This window comes from Peromyscus leucopus, chromosome X (genome assembly GCF_004664715.2).
Source record: "Peromyscus leucopus breed LL Stock chromosome X, UCI_PerLeu_2.1, whole genome shotgun sequence".
NCBI lineage: Eukaryota > Metazoa > Chordata > Mammalia > Rodentia > Cricetidae > Peromyscus > Peromyscus leucopus.
Genome location: NC_051083.1, coordinates 56,088,118 through 56,104,439, shown reverse-complemented (window position 1 = coordinate 56,104,439; position 16,322 = coordinate 56,088,118). Strand labels below are relative to the sequence as shown.

The 16,322-nt window shown below is 34.8% G+C and overlaps 1 protein-coding gene across 1 annotated transcript in view; it reads left to right on the top strand.

Annotated features, from left to right (window-relative positions):
- Window positions 1–15,498, top strand: part of LOC114706482 (heat shock factor protein 3-like) — a 60,066-nt gene extending 44,568 nt beyond the window's left edge. The window contains exons 5-12 of the mRNA XM_028888874.2: window positions 998–1,073; window positions 1,306–1,367; window positions 3,214–3,298; window positions 3,503–3,633; window positions 8,316–8,531; window positions 11,083–11,176; window positions 14,197–14,257; window positions 14,937–15,498. Coding sequence (XP_028744707.2) covers window positions 998–1,073; window positions 1,306–1,367; window positions 3,214–3,298; window positions 3,503–3,633; window positions 8,316–8,531; window positions 11,083–11,176; window positions 14,197–14,257; window positions 14,937–15,238 — 1,027 coding nt within the window. The 3' untranslated portion in view covers window positions 15,239–15,498. The remainder of the gene's footprint in view (window positions 1–997; window positions 1,074–1,305; window positions 1,368–3,213; window positions 3,299–3,502; window positions 3,634–8,315; window positions 8,532–11,082; window positions 11,177–14,196; window positions 14,258–14,936) is intronic.
- The last annotated feature ends 824 nt before the right edge of the window (window positions 15,499–16,322 follow it).

Genomic DNA, 16,322 nt, shown 5'->3' with positions numbered 1-16,322 from the left:
ATCATCAGTCTATGTTGGAATCCCCACCCTGCAAATGGTACTAAGTATGGTATTCTTTGCTTAACACAATAGGAGTGAAATGGTAGTCTTTACACGTAAAAGTAAGGGATCAGAAAGAAGTGAAAGACAATGAATCAATTCTGGTACCCTATTCCACTCACTAATCCTGCTAACACTTTCCAGGTTTTGTGTTCATGTTTCTAATTGTAACATTACTGTTATCTTTGAACAAAGATAATTAGACATGTTCAAACATTGTGCATTTCAAGCAGTGCCTCTCTAATAATTGAAAAGTATCAACGGGAGCATATCCATAAGCACATACATTCAACATTGTTTAGAATGCGGCTTATTCTTAAAACCCAAAACTCAATGAAAATTTGTGTATAAAAACAAGTTCAGTATTAGAAATGCAAGTTGATGGCATGTGTCTCTTATATTATTTAATAGAAGTCTAAATGTGATAGTTTTGTATAAAGCTAACTTGGAGATTTGTTTGTTCTCATATACTTCTATAAGATCTTTTCCTCCTCCAGTGATAGAAGTTAATTAAGAAGAAATTTATTGTTCTTTTTTCTGCAGTCTATAGAGGTATTAAGGTAGGATTGTGAGAAATCTGAGTATGACATCTGAAATTCAATTGATCTCTGAAATTCAAAATATCAAGTTAATCTGAGCTTTAAAAAATAAAAATGTATGGGTTTGGGCATGCAACTTAGTGGTAGAATGATTTCTTAGCATGTGCAATGCTCTAGGTTATTATCAACATCAGTGAAAACTCATTGCTCTAAAATCTGTGTGAACTTATTAACTAGTAAAGGCAACAATTTTAAACAAAAAGGCAGTAATACTCCACTAGGACGATAATGGGTATAATTTTGGGTAGAACATAATGGATACTATTAGTTGAGGTAATTCAAAGTATTTTTGAATATTTTATCTTCAAATTTTTAAGGAACACTAATATCTTCATTTAAGTAATCTATTTATGTTTCAGGGACTATTCAGACCTATGTCTTGAAATCACAAACCTAAGGAAAAAGTACTGTGAGCAACAGCAGCTGTTAACACAGGTATAAGTTGTTTTTTTTTAAGGAGACTTTGTTTTTATTTTCTTGGAAATATTGTTATTTGATGGCACTTTGTGCATAAATATAAAGCACAATATAAAGTCATGTGAAAACCAAATGATTTTGCAAAGTTATAGTTGTACTTTCTAGAACCTCTCACAACCTTCCTGTTTTACTATTGATTTCACTAAATATTGAGAATGCCGTCATAGTTAAAATAGTCTGTTATTTTCAGATACTCCAGTGTATCTTGGATTTGATAAGTGGAAACCATACAGGCCTAAAAAAGAGGAAAAGGTGAGTATTCTACAGAGGCCCCTTTATTCTCTTGTCTATTTCTGAACAAGTCAGAATTCATGGATTAGCAAAGAAAATGTTACCTGCTAAGAAAAGCAAGACATATCATTACCCGCAGTAAATCCATTGTCCTAGTCAGAGTTTCATTGCTGTGAAGAAACACCATGACCACAGAAACTCTTATAACGGAAAACATTTGATTGGGACTAGCTTACAGTTTCAAAGACAGTCCATTTTTATCATGGTGATACATGACAGCATGCATAGTGCTAGAGAAGGTGTAGATGAAGGTTTTTCTGTGTTCGCCCGGGACCAAGGACCCCACACTCATTTATAAAATAATCACCCAGAAGCATATATTAATTAAAACTGGCTATTAGTTTAGGCTTTTTACTGACTAGCTCTAACATTTAAATTAACCTATAATTTTTATTTATGTTTAGCTACAAGAAGGAGCTGAGAGTCTTACATCTTGATCTGCAGGCAGCAGAAGGAAAAACTATTTGCCACACTGTACATAGCCTGAGCATATAAGACCTCAAAGCCCACCTCAACAGTGACATACTTCCTCCAACAAGACCACACCTACTCCCACAAGGCCACACCTCCTAATAGTGCCACTCCCTATGGCCAAGCACTCAAACACATGAGTCTGTGGGGGCCATTCCTAGTCAAAACACCATGCCCACTATGAAAATAAAATACCTGTTAACTATCAAACATTCACTCAATCCTTTCTCCTTAAGAACCAATTGTTTTAGGAAGTAAATGTGGGAACTAATGTATTAGTTATTGTATTGTGAATATGAGTAGAAATAAAAACGAGCAAGAAGTCACACTGGGAATTGTGGTTAGTATTAGGTTGCTGTGCAGGAAATAAAAGAATGGAACATGTACAGAAGGGGGAATGATAGAAGAAAAAAGAATGAAAATGGAGGATGTGGGAGTTTTGGTTAAAGATGAAGTGAAAAAAAAAAAGAATATAAATATGCACTCAAATAATGTCTCATTTCCCAGGAGGTTGAGCCCTTGAGACCATGTGAACCAAGATAGTCTATATTCTTTGGGAGAGGTAAAAGAAGGATGCAATTGTATAAAGAAATGAATGGGTGAGAGGAATATAATATATGAAGAGTGGTAGACCAAGCTGGCCTGCTATATTGTCCTGAATATTATTAAAGAAGGAAAAGTGAGGGCTGAGTAAAGATCTGCCTCAAAGATGGAAGTCTCAGCTTATGCTCTCACCTCACTGGAAGGCTGACAGTGGGCCTGAAGTCTCTAATTGAAGATTTATAATTGAATCTTATTATACTATTGTGGTGTATGGTAACTGTTTTATAGTTACATATAAAGAATATTTCTTTTTTCCTGATTATATTCAGTTAATGATTTCAGTATAGAATCATATATTCATAATTTATTTGAAGGATTTTAATCCTTACTAAAATGGATCCAGACATCGTTATGGTGAATACTTACTTTGAACATAGTAAAATGTCCCAGGATTATCTGTCTTTTGCCTTCCCCAGTTCTAGGATCAGGTATAATTCAAGAAACTTTTACTCTGTACCTTATTTAGTTTCAGATTACAAGATGTACTAAAAGATTTAGACATTTTGGGAGGTGGCTAATATATAGAGATACAATTCCAAATGACCATTGACTCTTTCAAGTGACGTAAATGTAAAGTGCCCTTTACCTCTGATACTAAGACCTATAGCACTAATTTCTAATGGGAATCATTATGTCAAAGGATGACTAAAACTTAGTTTCTATTCAACACAGCTGGTTGACCACTGCAACATTAATATACCTTAAGACATTAAATTTGTGGATCTCATTGCAGGTCATTATCATTTATACCTGGAGCTTCAGATTCTGAATGGGATCATCAGTATTTCCATATTCCAGATGACAAGAAGAAAGAAGCTGTAAGATTTTGAAGTAAAATGGTGGTGGTGGATGGCTTAAAAACAAACATTTGTTGTCAGTAAATTTTCTAATTCTAGTTCCTGTTATTTTTTATATAATTGTTACATAATTTGAATGGGAATTGCATCAATTATGATCCAAGAAATAGTAGATACATTCAAAGAGCATAGCCAACTCTCATTTTCTCTAAACTTTTTATTTAGATGGAGATAGTAAAAGATGGTTACGAACTCGTTGAAGACAAATGTAAAAGTCTCCTTGATAGAGTTTTACCAATTTTGAAAGAATCCAAAAACTTAATTTCATCTGTAGACCAGCCAAGTGGAGATGATGGGTAAGCAGATTTGTGGGCAATATATTGGTAATGAAACATTATACTGGTGATACATTAGCAATATATTATTCATTTGTATATATTTATTATATAGTAGTACTTGAATTCATTTAAATGCTTACCCCCCTTCATAAACAACAAAAATACAAAGCAGTTTTACCTGGATTTTATTATTGCAGAACAGCAGAACAGCACAATTATAACAGGATATATATATATATATATATATATATATATATATATATATATATATTTGAAATTCATGTAAAATTTTTTTATTTATAAAAAAGAAATGTAAAAGGGCTTAAGACAAAGCTCATTGAGAAAGTAATTCTCACTACATGGAATTCCCTAGGTTAAATGACTTAGCACTACAAAAAATAAATCAAAGCATATTACAAATTTAATAAATGTAATAAGCATTTTTTTTTAAAAAAAGGGGGGGCAACAAAGTTGAGATTTTCAGGAACTATGGAGATGGTTTAGGACTAGGGAGATGGTTCAGTGGGTAAAGTGTTTGCTGTGCAAGTCTAAAGACCTGGGTTTGGATCCCTAACACCCACATAAAAGCTGGGCATAGAGACCAAATTCTTTTTTTTATTATTACTTTTTTTTTTGGTTTTTTGAGACAGGGTTTCTCTGTATAGCTTCTGATTCTGTCCTGGAACTCACTTTGTAACCCAGGCTGGCCTTGAACTCACAGAGATTCACCTGCCTCTGCCTCCCAAGTGCTGGGATTAAAGGCATGCGCCACCACCATCTGGCGAGACCAAATTCTATAACCGTAGCATTGAAAGAAAGAAATGGCTAGATCTTGCAAGCTCCCTGACCACTTAGTATAGTCTAAATAGTGAGCTCCATATTGAATGGAGAGACTCTACCCCCCAAAAGCAAGGCAGAGGTGTAGCTGGAGAGTTTTCTCTCCAGGTCCCACGAAGCCCCGGCAGTCTGACAGCCCACTTATAAAATAAACACACAGACACTTATATTATTTAAACTGTTTGGCCTAATGGCTCAGGCTTCTTGTTAACTGTTCTAATATCTTAAATTAACCCATTTCTATAAATCTGTACCTTGCCACGTGGCTCGTGGCTTACTGGCATCTTCACATGCTGCTTGCCTCAGCCTTCCACTTCCCAGAATTCTCTTCTCTGCTTGTCCCGCCTATACTTCCGCCTGACCACTGGCCAATCAGCATTTTATTTATATAGAGTGATATCCACAGCACAGAGGAAAATAAACACATCCTATTTAGACCTCTACCCACTACATTCATATCCTTAGGTAAGCATACATGCATATACATGCATATACCACATACCCACTGAATTGTTTTTAATTTGTATACATGCTAAAATTTTAAAAATAATTACATAATTCCTCCCATCACCATTCCTCCCTTTAGCCCCTCCCACATTCCCACTCTCACTCTCAATTTATGGCCATATATATATGTATATATGAAAATGTATATATGAGAAAATGAATATATATATCCATTAATATATAAATACAACCCTCTGAGTCAGTTTAGTGTTGTTTGTACGGTTTGTATGTATAGGTTTCAAGTCTGACAACTTAGTATTGGATAATCAATTCATGGGCTCATCCTGGGGAAAACTAATCTTCCCACTGTCAAAAGCCATTAGGTGGCTGTTGTTCTTGTCAAAGTTGAGCCTGTGAGATTTCCTCCTTCTTTGTTAGCAAATCTATTGCTGATGATCTTATTCAGGTCTTGTTTAGGTAATCATATTGTTGATGTATAATGAGTATAGCTTCCCTGTCATTTCTAGGAGACACAGTCCCGCAGAACTTCTCCTGGTCCACTGGCTCCTACTATCTTTCTGCCTTTCTTTCCCAATGTCCTTTGAACAGGTGAAGACAAATCTGTTTTGTAAATGTATCCATTGGGGCTGGACACCCCACACTCAGTTGTTCTTTGCATGTTGATGCTTTGTGAATTCTTTGTAATGGTCTCCTTCTGTTGCAAAGGGAAGATTCATTGATGAGGGGTGAGCACTATACATATTCTGGATATTACATGTTCAGTATATAGTTAGGAATTATGCTGTCTCAGGAAACTGGTGCTTATGAGGCTCTTCTTTATGATTCATGACTTCTCTAGCCTGGTAGTTGGCTAAGTTTCCAGTTCCAGGAACGATTTCTTTACTGTTGAGCAGGCATTAAGTCCAATCGGACTCCTTTTGGTTACCACCAAAATGTGCATGCCACTATGACTTGGAGCATTTTTTGTTACATGTATACTTTTCTATGAGTTCTTTGTAAAAATATCATATTTTTAAACCAATATTTAATTGGATTATTTGTGAGGTTTTGTGTATGCTATTCTTAAGACTGTTTTATTGATGGGAAACATTAAATTTTGTTTAAACATTTAAAACATGAAATGCTTAGACATTTGTTTAGACTTTTTGTCTGTTGGTTGATTTTTGAGATAACCATGTAGACTTGACTGTCCTGGAATTCACTATGTATATCAGGCTGTCCTAGAACTCATAGAAATCTGCCTGCTTCTTCCTTTCAAGTATTTGGATTAGAGGCATGCTCCACCATACTAGTCTTGTTTAGACATTTAAAGATGCCTATTTAGCCAGGCGGTGGTGGTGCATGCCTTTAATCCCAGCACTCGGGAGGCAGAGGCAGGCAGATCTCTGTGAGTTTGAGGCCAGCCTGGTCTCCAAAGTGAGTTGCAGGAAAGGTGCAAAGCTACACAGAGAAGCCTTGCCTCAAAAAACCAAAAAAAAAAAAAATGATGCCTATTTAGATAAATGGAAGACCAGATGGAGTTTTGCAAGTCTGGTACAGGAAGAAAAGAGTTTTATAAAAGAATGTCTAGCAAGGAGACTAGGGAAGGAGAAGCCTTCTAGTGAACATTTGGAGGCAGATATTTATAAACTACCTTAAGGCAATATCAAAAGGAAACCCAAGGGGTAGAATATTTTGGTGAGGGTGAAATATTTGAGGCAAAGGTCATTATAGCTGTGAGCATGGGAATCCTAGACCTAGGAATACAAAGGATATTAGCAAGCTGCTAAGTCACCTGCGTATAACAAATGTGTTTAAAGGGAAAAATAATGAGAAAGTCATATTTTTATAGGAAGAATTTAGAACAATAGTCCTTGAATTAAATTTTTGTACAGAGATTATTTATTTATAGACATACATAGACACAGATAGATAGATACATACATAGATAGACATGTAGATACATACATAGGTAGGTAGATAAATCATCTTAAAGCCAACAGTATGAAAGCCTTCTGGATAGTGAATGTCATGTGTGCTAAATAAACAGGGATAAATATTCCTAACAGTAGGCACATCTCAAAATCAAAGTATACTGAAAAGCACTACTAAAGAAAGAAGTAAATATATCTCAAACTTTATGGCCTCTAGAGGGCAATTAGAAAGTTCTCAAATATCTATAACTGTACAAATACGCCTAAAAGTTGAATTTATAATTTATCTTCTTTGGTCCAATGTGTGGGTGTTCAAATATTTGAGAACTTTCTACTTGTCAATTTAGAAAAAAATAAGGAAAATATGGTTACTAATACAATTTGATTATTCCGTATGAGAATTTTTATAAAATTTATATGTATAGACATTTACCTGCGTGTGTGTCTGCTCACCAATTGTGTGCCTGGTGCCCATAGATAACACAAGAAGGCCTTGGATTGCCTAGGAGTGGAGTTACAGACCATTGTGAACCAACATATCGGTGCTGGGAATTGAACCAGCTCTTCTGGAAGAAGAGGTTAACAGCCAGTGCTGTTAAGCAGTGATTCATCCCTCCATCCACTGATTATTACTGGAAAGAAATCACTAATCCTATGATGAAATTAACCTCTGCTATAGTGATACACTCATCAGTGGCAATTTTAACTTGTAGTGTAGCTTTTGTATCTTTTCCTTGATATAAGCTTAAATATAATTTATTATATAATCATCAAAGAACTATTTTCACCTTCATATTTCCTCTTTTAAATGACATGAAAATAGTCCCCATATTTTTCCTCAATTAAAATTGAGGTGACACAGTTTAGCACTAGAATTTATTCATAAATAATATTCTATTTTCTGTAAATACATTTTACTTATCTACTGACTGGTTAATTGAAACATATTAAATGTAAGTTATATGTGTGTATATGTTATATTATAAAATTTCTACATTTAAATTTTATATTTCAGCTATTTATAGTGCAGTTACTTGGTTGTTCATTGGCCATCATAATTCTTTATGAGAGTATTTTCATTACCCCAATATGATTTTTCATTCCCATTTATAAGACCTACTTTCTGTCTCTAAAATTTAAATTTGATTATTCTGGACACTTCATATCAATAATATCATACAAGTAATCTTTTGTGTTTGGTTTATTTCTCTTAGCATGTTTCTAAGGCTCATTTATGTTTCATTGATGATTAATAGTTTAATTAATTTTTATTGCCAAATAATCATTTGATCTGTCAGTATGTTTGAGCATTGTATCATATGTTACATAAATGAAATTAAAGGAGAGCATATTGGCACTATACAAATTCTTTGATCTGAGTATTGAAAATCTACTTATACAATATAAATAGATATACTATAGCCCAAGTGATTTGAACTCTTGAAACATGTTGAGTTAATATTTTTCTGCATTATTTTTCAGAAAAGACCCTAACATGCCAGTTCCGGACATACCTATGAATGAAGAGTCACTGACCATTCAGTTGGATTTGACCATACCATTTTTCCAAGAACAAATAACTGAAGAATGCTTTGTACAGGACCCAAAGGATTTTTCTTTGGAATTAGAGCTTTCTCCTCTGGATTCAATTTTGATTGCAGAACAATCAGATACTCTGTGTAACAGTATAATGAACAGGTATTTGGTGTCTTCCATCTTTAATTTAGATGTACATATACATGGTTTTGAAAAACTGTTTAATAGTATGCTGAGAGAAGCAAGATGTGATTAAAGCAACATTTCCCTTGGGTACCTCAATTCCTGACATTATCATTGCTTCTCATGTATTACAGATACACTCTGACGATGCATTTAGTGTTTCTCCTCTAGAATGAAAATGAGAACCCAACACTGTTATTGTAAAATACTCAATTCTATACCCAATATTAGCTCTGAAATCAGAGTGAAACTTCCTGCATGGAACAGAACTGTAAGAAAAAAGGAGAAATGTCTTCATTTCCTGAAACTTGAAGGTTGTGTATGCTTCAGCAAAAATACTACTCGATTGGAGCCACAAAGGCACCATTGTCAGCACATCTCTGTCCTGAGGATGTCTGCCTGAGTTTCACCTTCATCCGCAGTGCTTACAATTGTTTGCATGTGTTATCATCTTACATTTGCATTATTCCTCATTACTGGCTCACATTTATTGCCCAAACTTCAGTGCAGACTCTTAGACATGTGCATAAAATAACAACTCTAGACAATAAAATAATCTATCTTTTAGGGCACTGAGTCTCACCAGAACCATAGCTAACCATGACAACAACAGTGTCTATTGGGATGATTATTTTGAGTTGTTTTAACATTGATGGACTTGGCCATCAGAGCTGCGTCCAAGATCTACTAGATTAAGAAAGATATAGGGCACCGGGTGGTGGTGGCACACACCTTTAATCCCAGCACTCAGGAGGCAGAGGCAGGCAGATCTCTGTGAGTTTGAGGCCAGCCTGGGCTACCAAGTGAGTTCCAGGAAAGGCGCAAAGCTACACAGAGAAACCCTGTCTCAAAAAAAAAGAAAGAAAAAGAAAGAAAGAAAGAAAGAAAGAAAGAAAGAAAGAAAGAAAGAAAGAAAGAAAGAAAGAAAGAAAGAAAGAAAGAAAGAAAGAAAGAGGGCCATCCATGCATGTCTGTAATCAGATTGGTGACTACCCTAATTGTTGTCATAGAACTTCATCTTGTAACTGAGGGAAGCAAAATGCAGAGATCCATAGCTAAGCACTGGGCCAAGCTCCTGGAGTCCAGTTGAAGAGAGGGAGGAAGGATTATATCAGGGGTGGGGGGTGTCAAGATCATGATGGGAGAAACCCACAGAGACAGCTGACCCAAGCTCATGGACTCTGGACTGACAGCTAGGGAGACCTTCTGGATGTGGGTGACAGTTGTGTGGCTTGGGCAGTTTGTGGGGCCTCTGACAATGGGACCAGATTTATCCCTAGAGCATGAACTAGCCTTTTTGGACCCCACTCCTTATGGAGGGATACCTTACTCAGCCTTGATGCAGGGAGGAGAGGCTTGGTCCTGCTTAAACTTGATATGCCAGGCTTTGTTGATTCTCCATGGGAGGCCTTACCCTCTCTGAGGAGTGGATGTGGGTTGGGGGAGGGAGAGATGAAGAGGACTGGGAGGTGGGGAGTGAGGAGAAACTGTGATTGGTATGTAGAGTGGAAAAAACTTTTAAATAAAGAAAGAAAGATATAGGGAGAACCAAAGGATTCCTATGATATCGGCCTACAAGAATTTAATAGCTTCTTGAAGTCAAGTTGAGTAGAAATACTGGTGATAATAGATAGTAATGCAAATGTTTCTCAGAACTCTTAGTTTTCCTAATTAATGACAAAATGAAGTCAAGAGCCTCAGAGCTCCTGACAGAAAGTTAAAAAAAAAAAAATGTGTAATACTTCTGCTTCCCAGCTGATGTGCATGTCCCACTCACTCAAGTCTGTGACTCTTTTTTGTTGTTTTGTTTTTGTTTTTGTTTTTGTTTTTGTGAGACAGGGTTTCTCTGTGTAACAGCTCTGGCTGGTCTCGAACTCGCTCTGTAGACCAGGCTGTCCTCAAACTCAGAGATCACTTGCCAGTACCTACTGAGTGCTGGGATTAAAGGTGTGTGCCACCACCACCCGGTGGGCAACTCATCTTTTGATGAGATTTAGACTAGGTGTTCTTCATTGAGAGGAATCAAGTCATTTCTAAACCGAAATTTGAATATATACAATCTCATAAGTGTAAAGATCTCTTGGTCATTTTTGGTCAGCTAGTTACGTTGTTGTGGTTCCTCAGATCTTACTCTTCTGAGACAGCAATTTGTCATCTTTATTTTGTACCAGACATGCAAAAACTATTGTCCTGTGGCTAATGACATCTTTCTCAGGTTGAAAAGTACTTCCTATTTACGAAGAGACTAACGTGGTCTTTTTCTCCCATCCTTTTCTGGAGTTCATCGGGTTGAAAACTCTGGAACTTTACTGAGAAGTGGTCTGAAATCTTACAGCAATAGGCTTTATACTCTGCAATGAGATATCTGTAACTGAAAAGTGCAATATTAGTTTATGGTTTCTTAGCTGAGAACCCAGCATAATCTTTTCAACTTACTGTCCTCTGGATTTCTCAAAGATTATTTCTTAGAAGTAAGAATATCATGGTTTGCATCCACCTTTACTCCCTATCTCTATGTTTCTCATTGAAGGAATAAAATGCATCATACTGAAGGAAACTTGGTAGAACTAAATTCATTATTATCTAGGAAGGCAGTGAATTATGACTTTGATCATTTCAGTGAGGTAAGCTCATCAACTCAAATTTGTGACTTTCTTGCATTTATATTTATTGCTCAAAAAGTAGAATGATATATGAGAATTAGCACCAATAATATCAGGCCTGGGACTCAAGAATACTTGTGCTTTTACCTTGGTTTTTCTAATTTAGTATATTTCATATTTGCCTAGTTTTTTGAAATCATTATGTCTCTCTTCCTTATAGCAACATCAGAATTTGTCTTTACATGAAGTTTTCCTTTCTCCAGCAACTTAAAATATTAAACATTAAAGTAGTCCATGATATGATGTTTTGTTTTTAGTGATTTTATGTATTCAAAGTTCCCCTTCTTTTCACAGTGTAATTCAGTGCTATACAAAGTCCCCCTTTCCATGATAGCTAGATGTTTAGATGTTTATTTATAATGTCAGTACATTTAGAGGATTTTCCTTGTAATTTCTTTTCAGTCAGCCTGTTATGAACTTCCTGTTTTAATGGCAAACAAATCTAAAAATTTACTCAATATGGATATTGTGGTAGAAACCAATGTAAGATTCATGTCTCATCTCTTGATTCCTTTTTATACATCATGTGTTTGTAATTTACTGGTGAATATTGCCAGAGTAGATTTAGCAGAATTTTTTTTCAGTTAAGTGAATGATATAAGATGGCTTATATTTATAATCATTCATTGACCGATTCACATTTTTTTCTCAAGTGCCTTAGTACTGATTAATAACAAAGGTTGTTCAACATAATGTGTTTTTAAGATTTTAATACTTTGGGGTACTTATAACATTAAAAACACATTTATTCAAATACAAATTCTTTGTTCACACATTTACAAAGTAAGTACTGATAATAAATAATTGGCAAGCTTTATACAGTATCACAAATACTTATAGTACATACACATATACTACCAGCTAATTGGGATGCTGTCGCAGGAGAATCTCTTGAGTCCAGTTCAAGGCCAGCTTAGACAATAAGAATTTATCTCAAAATTTTTTGACATATGTTTCTAAATGAATTACTGTTTTCCTTAGCTATTGCTTTCTTTATAAATTACACAAAGAAGACTCTTATTATATTCCAAACTATAGGGTCATAATTGGGACTTTTTGTTCAATTTAATGGGCTTTTATGCTATAGATACCCTGAAATAACATACTTTTCTTGTGAATTTGCCTCAAGTGTCAAAGGGAAGTATAAGAGTAAAGCAATATATTTGCTAATATTCTTTTCACAAGCTATCATAGTAGCAGGCTTCCATAAGGTATTTTCATACACATTTCACTTTGTTTGAGTCTCCCTGCCACACTCCCCTTCTATTTCTCTCCGTCTCTTTTTCTCTGCTGTACCCTATATGCCTCTCGGATTCCTCTTCTACTTTGCTCTGTTGTTTTCTCCATCCTGATCCCTTAAAGCCACTTCTTTGTCATTCTAATGTACCCCTTACTAGTTTCTTCACCTTTACTGTTATTTACTTCTACTATGATACATATATTTAACAGTTAGAGACTAGTATCCACATATGAGAAAGATCACGTGGTATTTGGTTTTCTGGGCTTTGGTTACTTTGATTGACAGAATGTTTTCCAGTTACATGTGTTGTCCTATAAATTTAATTATTCTTTATGACAAAGATAAATTGCTAAGAGATATGTCAACCATGGGGGAGGGCAACTGAGTTAGTCTGACTGACTTAGCATTAGTATCACCACATTACTCATATTTTACCCATTTTTTAAAAAAGTTGCTATAGAATACCACCCCCTTTCTCTTATGCCATGACTTTATAATTATGTGTGAAAATATTCACAAAGGGAAAATCTGCATTTTAGTCTCTGACATAGCCAAATATCTGAATATTGAATGTACTACTGAATTATTATCAGACAGTTACCCCAATTTTATCAAGGAAAACTTCAATTTTGACTGGAATTAATTGGGTTATGAAATGCCCATAGTTATTACTAGAAATTAAAATAGAAATAGAAAAGAATAAGACAGCCAGTTTTTGAAAATGTCTTTATTAAAATCTTTCTTGGCCAGGGGTGGTGATGCACACCTTTAATCCCAGCGCTTGGGAGGTAGAGACAGAAGCATCTCTGTGAGTTCTAGTCCAGCCTGATCTACAGAGTGAGTTCCAGGACAGGCAGGACTACATAGAGAGACCTTTTCTGAAAACAAACAAACAAAAATCTTCCTTGCTGAGTGAGAGTGGGTGCATGGAAGGAGTTAGAGGGGTGGAAGCTGGGAGGGACTGGAGGGAGGTAAATGATGCCATTATAAATTAATTAAAAGGTATAAAATAAAATAAATTTTAAAAATCTTTCTCACTTGCCTACAATTCCTCCTAGACAACTGTCTTTAAAAGTCTATTTACAGGTCATTCTCTTAGCTTAGTAAGATAATATGGTTGTTTGCTTTTTTAAGACAAAAACAAATCCCTGTTCTCTCAGAATGATTTCTCCAATTAGGGAAGCTGTATAGGGGGAAATCATTATTTTTCCCGGCTGATCAGCAATGGGTCTAGAACTTGAGGGAATTCATTCTTGTTATATTGTTTAGACAGGAATGATTGGAAAGAAGTATTGTTTCCTTTTTGCCAGGCATAGCAGGCATATTTGGTGATCTCATTATTCACATTCAAACATGCATGTTTGAAAACAGTGCCTACTGTGTTCGTTTCTGTCTGGTCCAATAAATATCGGTAGATATTAGTTCAAGTTAAATGGAAAATAGACTGCCATGGTACAGTTGGCTCTGGATGTACTGTGAATTAGTTTTGTTCTTCTGTCTAAACAGCAGTTAAAACTATACTTTTAGAAAACAAGATAAATGGAAATGTACCTTTCTTAACTTTGTTAATCTCTCAAGAAATATGCTTCTTTGGGTACAGAGAATTGAAATTGTGGCCTCATATTTGCAAAACACACTATATAGTTACAGCCTCAAGGGAAAGATTTGATCTCAGTTATTTAACTTTATCACTGAAAATGACGTATTGATAAGGACTTTAGTATTTTCTCTTTGTATCCAGAGTGTAAGTCTAATGGAAAACAAAGGAGAAAGAAGTCTGCTTGAAGCCAGTGGGGAAAAAGGTATAAAAGAAAATTTGTAGAATGATCAGAAAATGTATACCCAAGACCCAGGCTCACAAATATCCATGTGACTTTTGGCAAATGATTTAACATTTGAAAGTCCTAGTCAATGTTTGTGTGAACTATTTTTCTTATTTCATAAGCTATTTTAAATAAGATTATACATATGAAAGAGCCCTGGTAATGACTCTATAAACTTCAGGGACCGTATATATGTGACTGATTTTAAGAGAAAAACCATGACCAACTATTAAAAGGCTGTGGTATAATTTTGTGTTCCTCACATGACATTGAAAGTTCTTTTTCAGAAAATAAATCCTTTATTGTTTAGTAAGCTTAGTCATTTACAGTCAGCCTTCTATTTTATGATTAGTGTAGTCTGCCAAGTTTATGTCTAGTGGTACCTTCTTAATTCCAAACACATATTTGGATATAACTAGATCTCTTTTCCAATACAAAAAAAAAAATGAATCACCTATAAGTATAGTAGGGAAAACTGATAGTAACTTTTAAGAATACATTTTTCTTGGCTAATATAACCAATTTGAAGAGTGTAACTCAGGAGAGTAGACAGATAAGACTTAATATCTTCCATGAAGCATTTAACAGTGTTAAGACTTGTGAATTATACTTTGTTTTCCTCCTACATCACATGTAACAAAGCACTGTCTTTCCACAGACAAACATGTGAAACAATGCATGGAAAAACCCCAGCTTTTACTATTAGATGGTACACCAATATGTGATTTTGGAGAAAATCTTCAAGATTCTAATGACCTCCTTTTGGATAATCTGAAGAATCCATCAAATGTCCTATCAGCCTTATGTGATCATGATTATGTAGCCTTCAATATTTCTACTACACAAGAAGATACTGCAAATACTACTGAAAATATTGTTCCCCAGTTATCTGCAAAAGCCAGTGAGGAAGCCAGTGCATTCTCATTTCTCTTTCTCAATCCTGTTACTAATAGTTTTTGAAGAGCATGTTAAACTTAATCTTCTATTAGAATTTATTTTGAGTTTCAGTGAATCTCACTTTCTGCTAGGAGATAGATATTCCATGGATGTTGGGTAGTGTATCTGTTTTCATCTTGTAACTTCTGTAACTTAAAAATATGTTAAAATTACTATCTCCCAGTATCAAGACAAGCTTTGACAACTAAGATGAAATTCAAACCACAAAAGATAAGGAATATATTTAACTTTTGAAATAACAAAAATTTAGTTTTTTTATTTTAAACAAATAATATTCTAATACCTTATTTCTGACTACAACAGATATTAGTATTATTACATTTTTCTAATTAGCAAATTAATGTAGCTAACTTTTGCTTATAGTAAAGAAAGTTATTCTAAAGTTTACTGAAACAAATCTCATATTTAAAAGCAAGATTTTGTGTTAATGAAAATGATACAGTTAATGTTACTCCTAGATTTTACAGGTAAAGTTATTCTATAGCTATCCACTTTGTTATAGTCTTACACAATGTTTAATTCCTAAAGAAAGTTAAAATTTAAGCAGAAAATGGTATTTTTCTGTGTAATGGCCATTGGCATAGACAGTTGAAGTCACCTAAAACCTTGGACAAGAAATCTGAGAATGAAACTTTAGCAAAGTTTTTACTTAAATCATACAGAAGTCCCAAAACAAATAACTTATTAGAAATTGAAGTAAAAAATTCACAGCCAGCCATTTCTCAACTCTATCTCTCATTTCCAAATGCATCTTTAGCTCTATCAGTATTCTTTGACTCATATGTAATTATTTGATAGAATGTCATGTTTCAAAAATAGTATGGTTTTCCATAACCCTGGAGTAGTTTTCATACAAACTATTCCAACAGTGGCATTCATACACGCCTAAGCATTGAACATCATAGCACTTAGAGTCCAGGATTATCTGTTTACTTGAGGAAGCACTGAAGAACGTGTTGAAGGCTTTCTGTTAGTACACTGAATATAAAACATCAACTTTTTAAGGGCTTCAGTCTGTGACACTTTCCTACCACTTGAGTCCACCTGCTAAACTCACAACAATGAAGTCAGCTTTACAAGGAAGGGA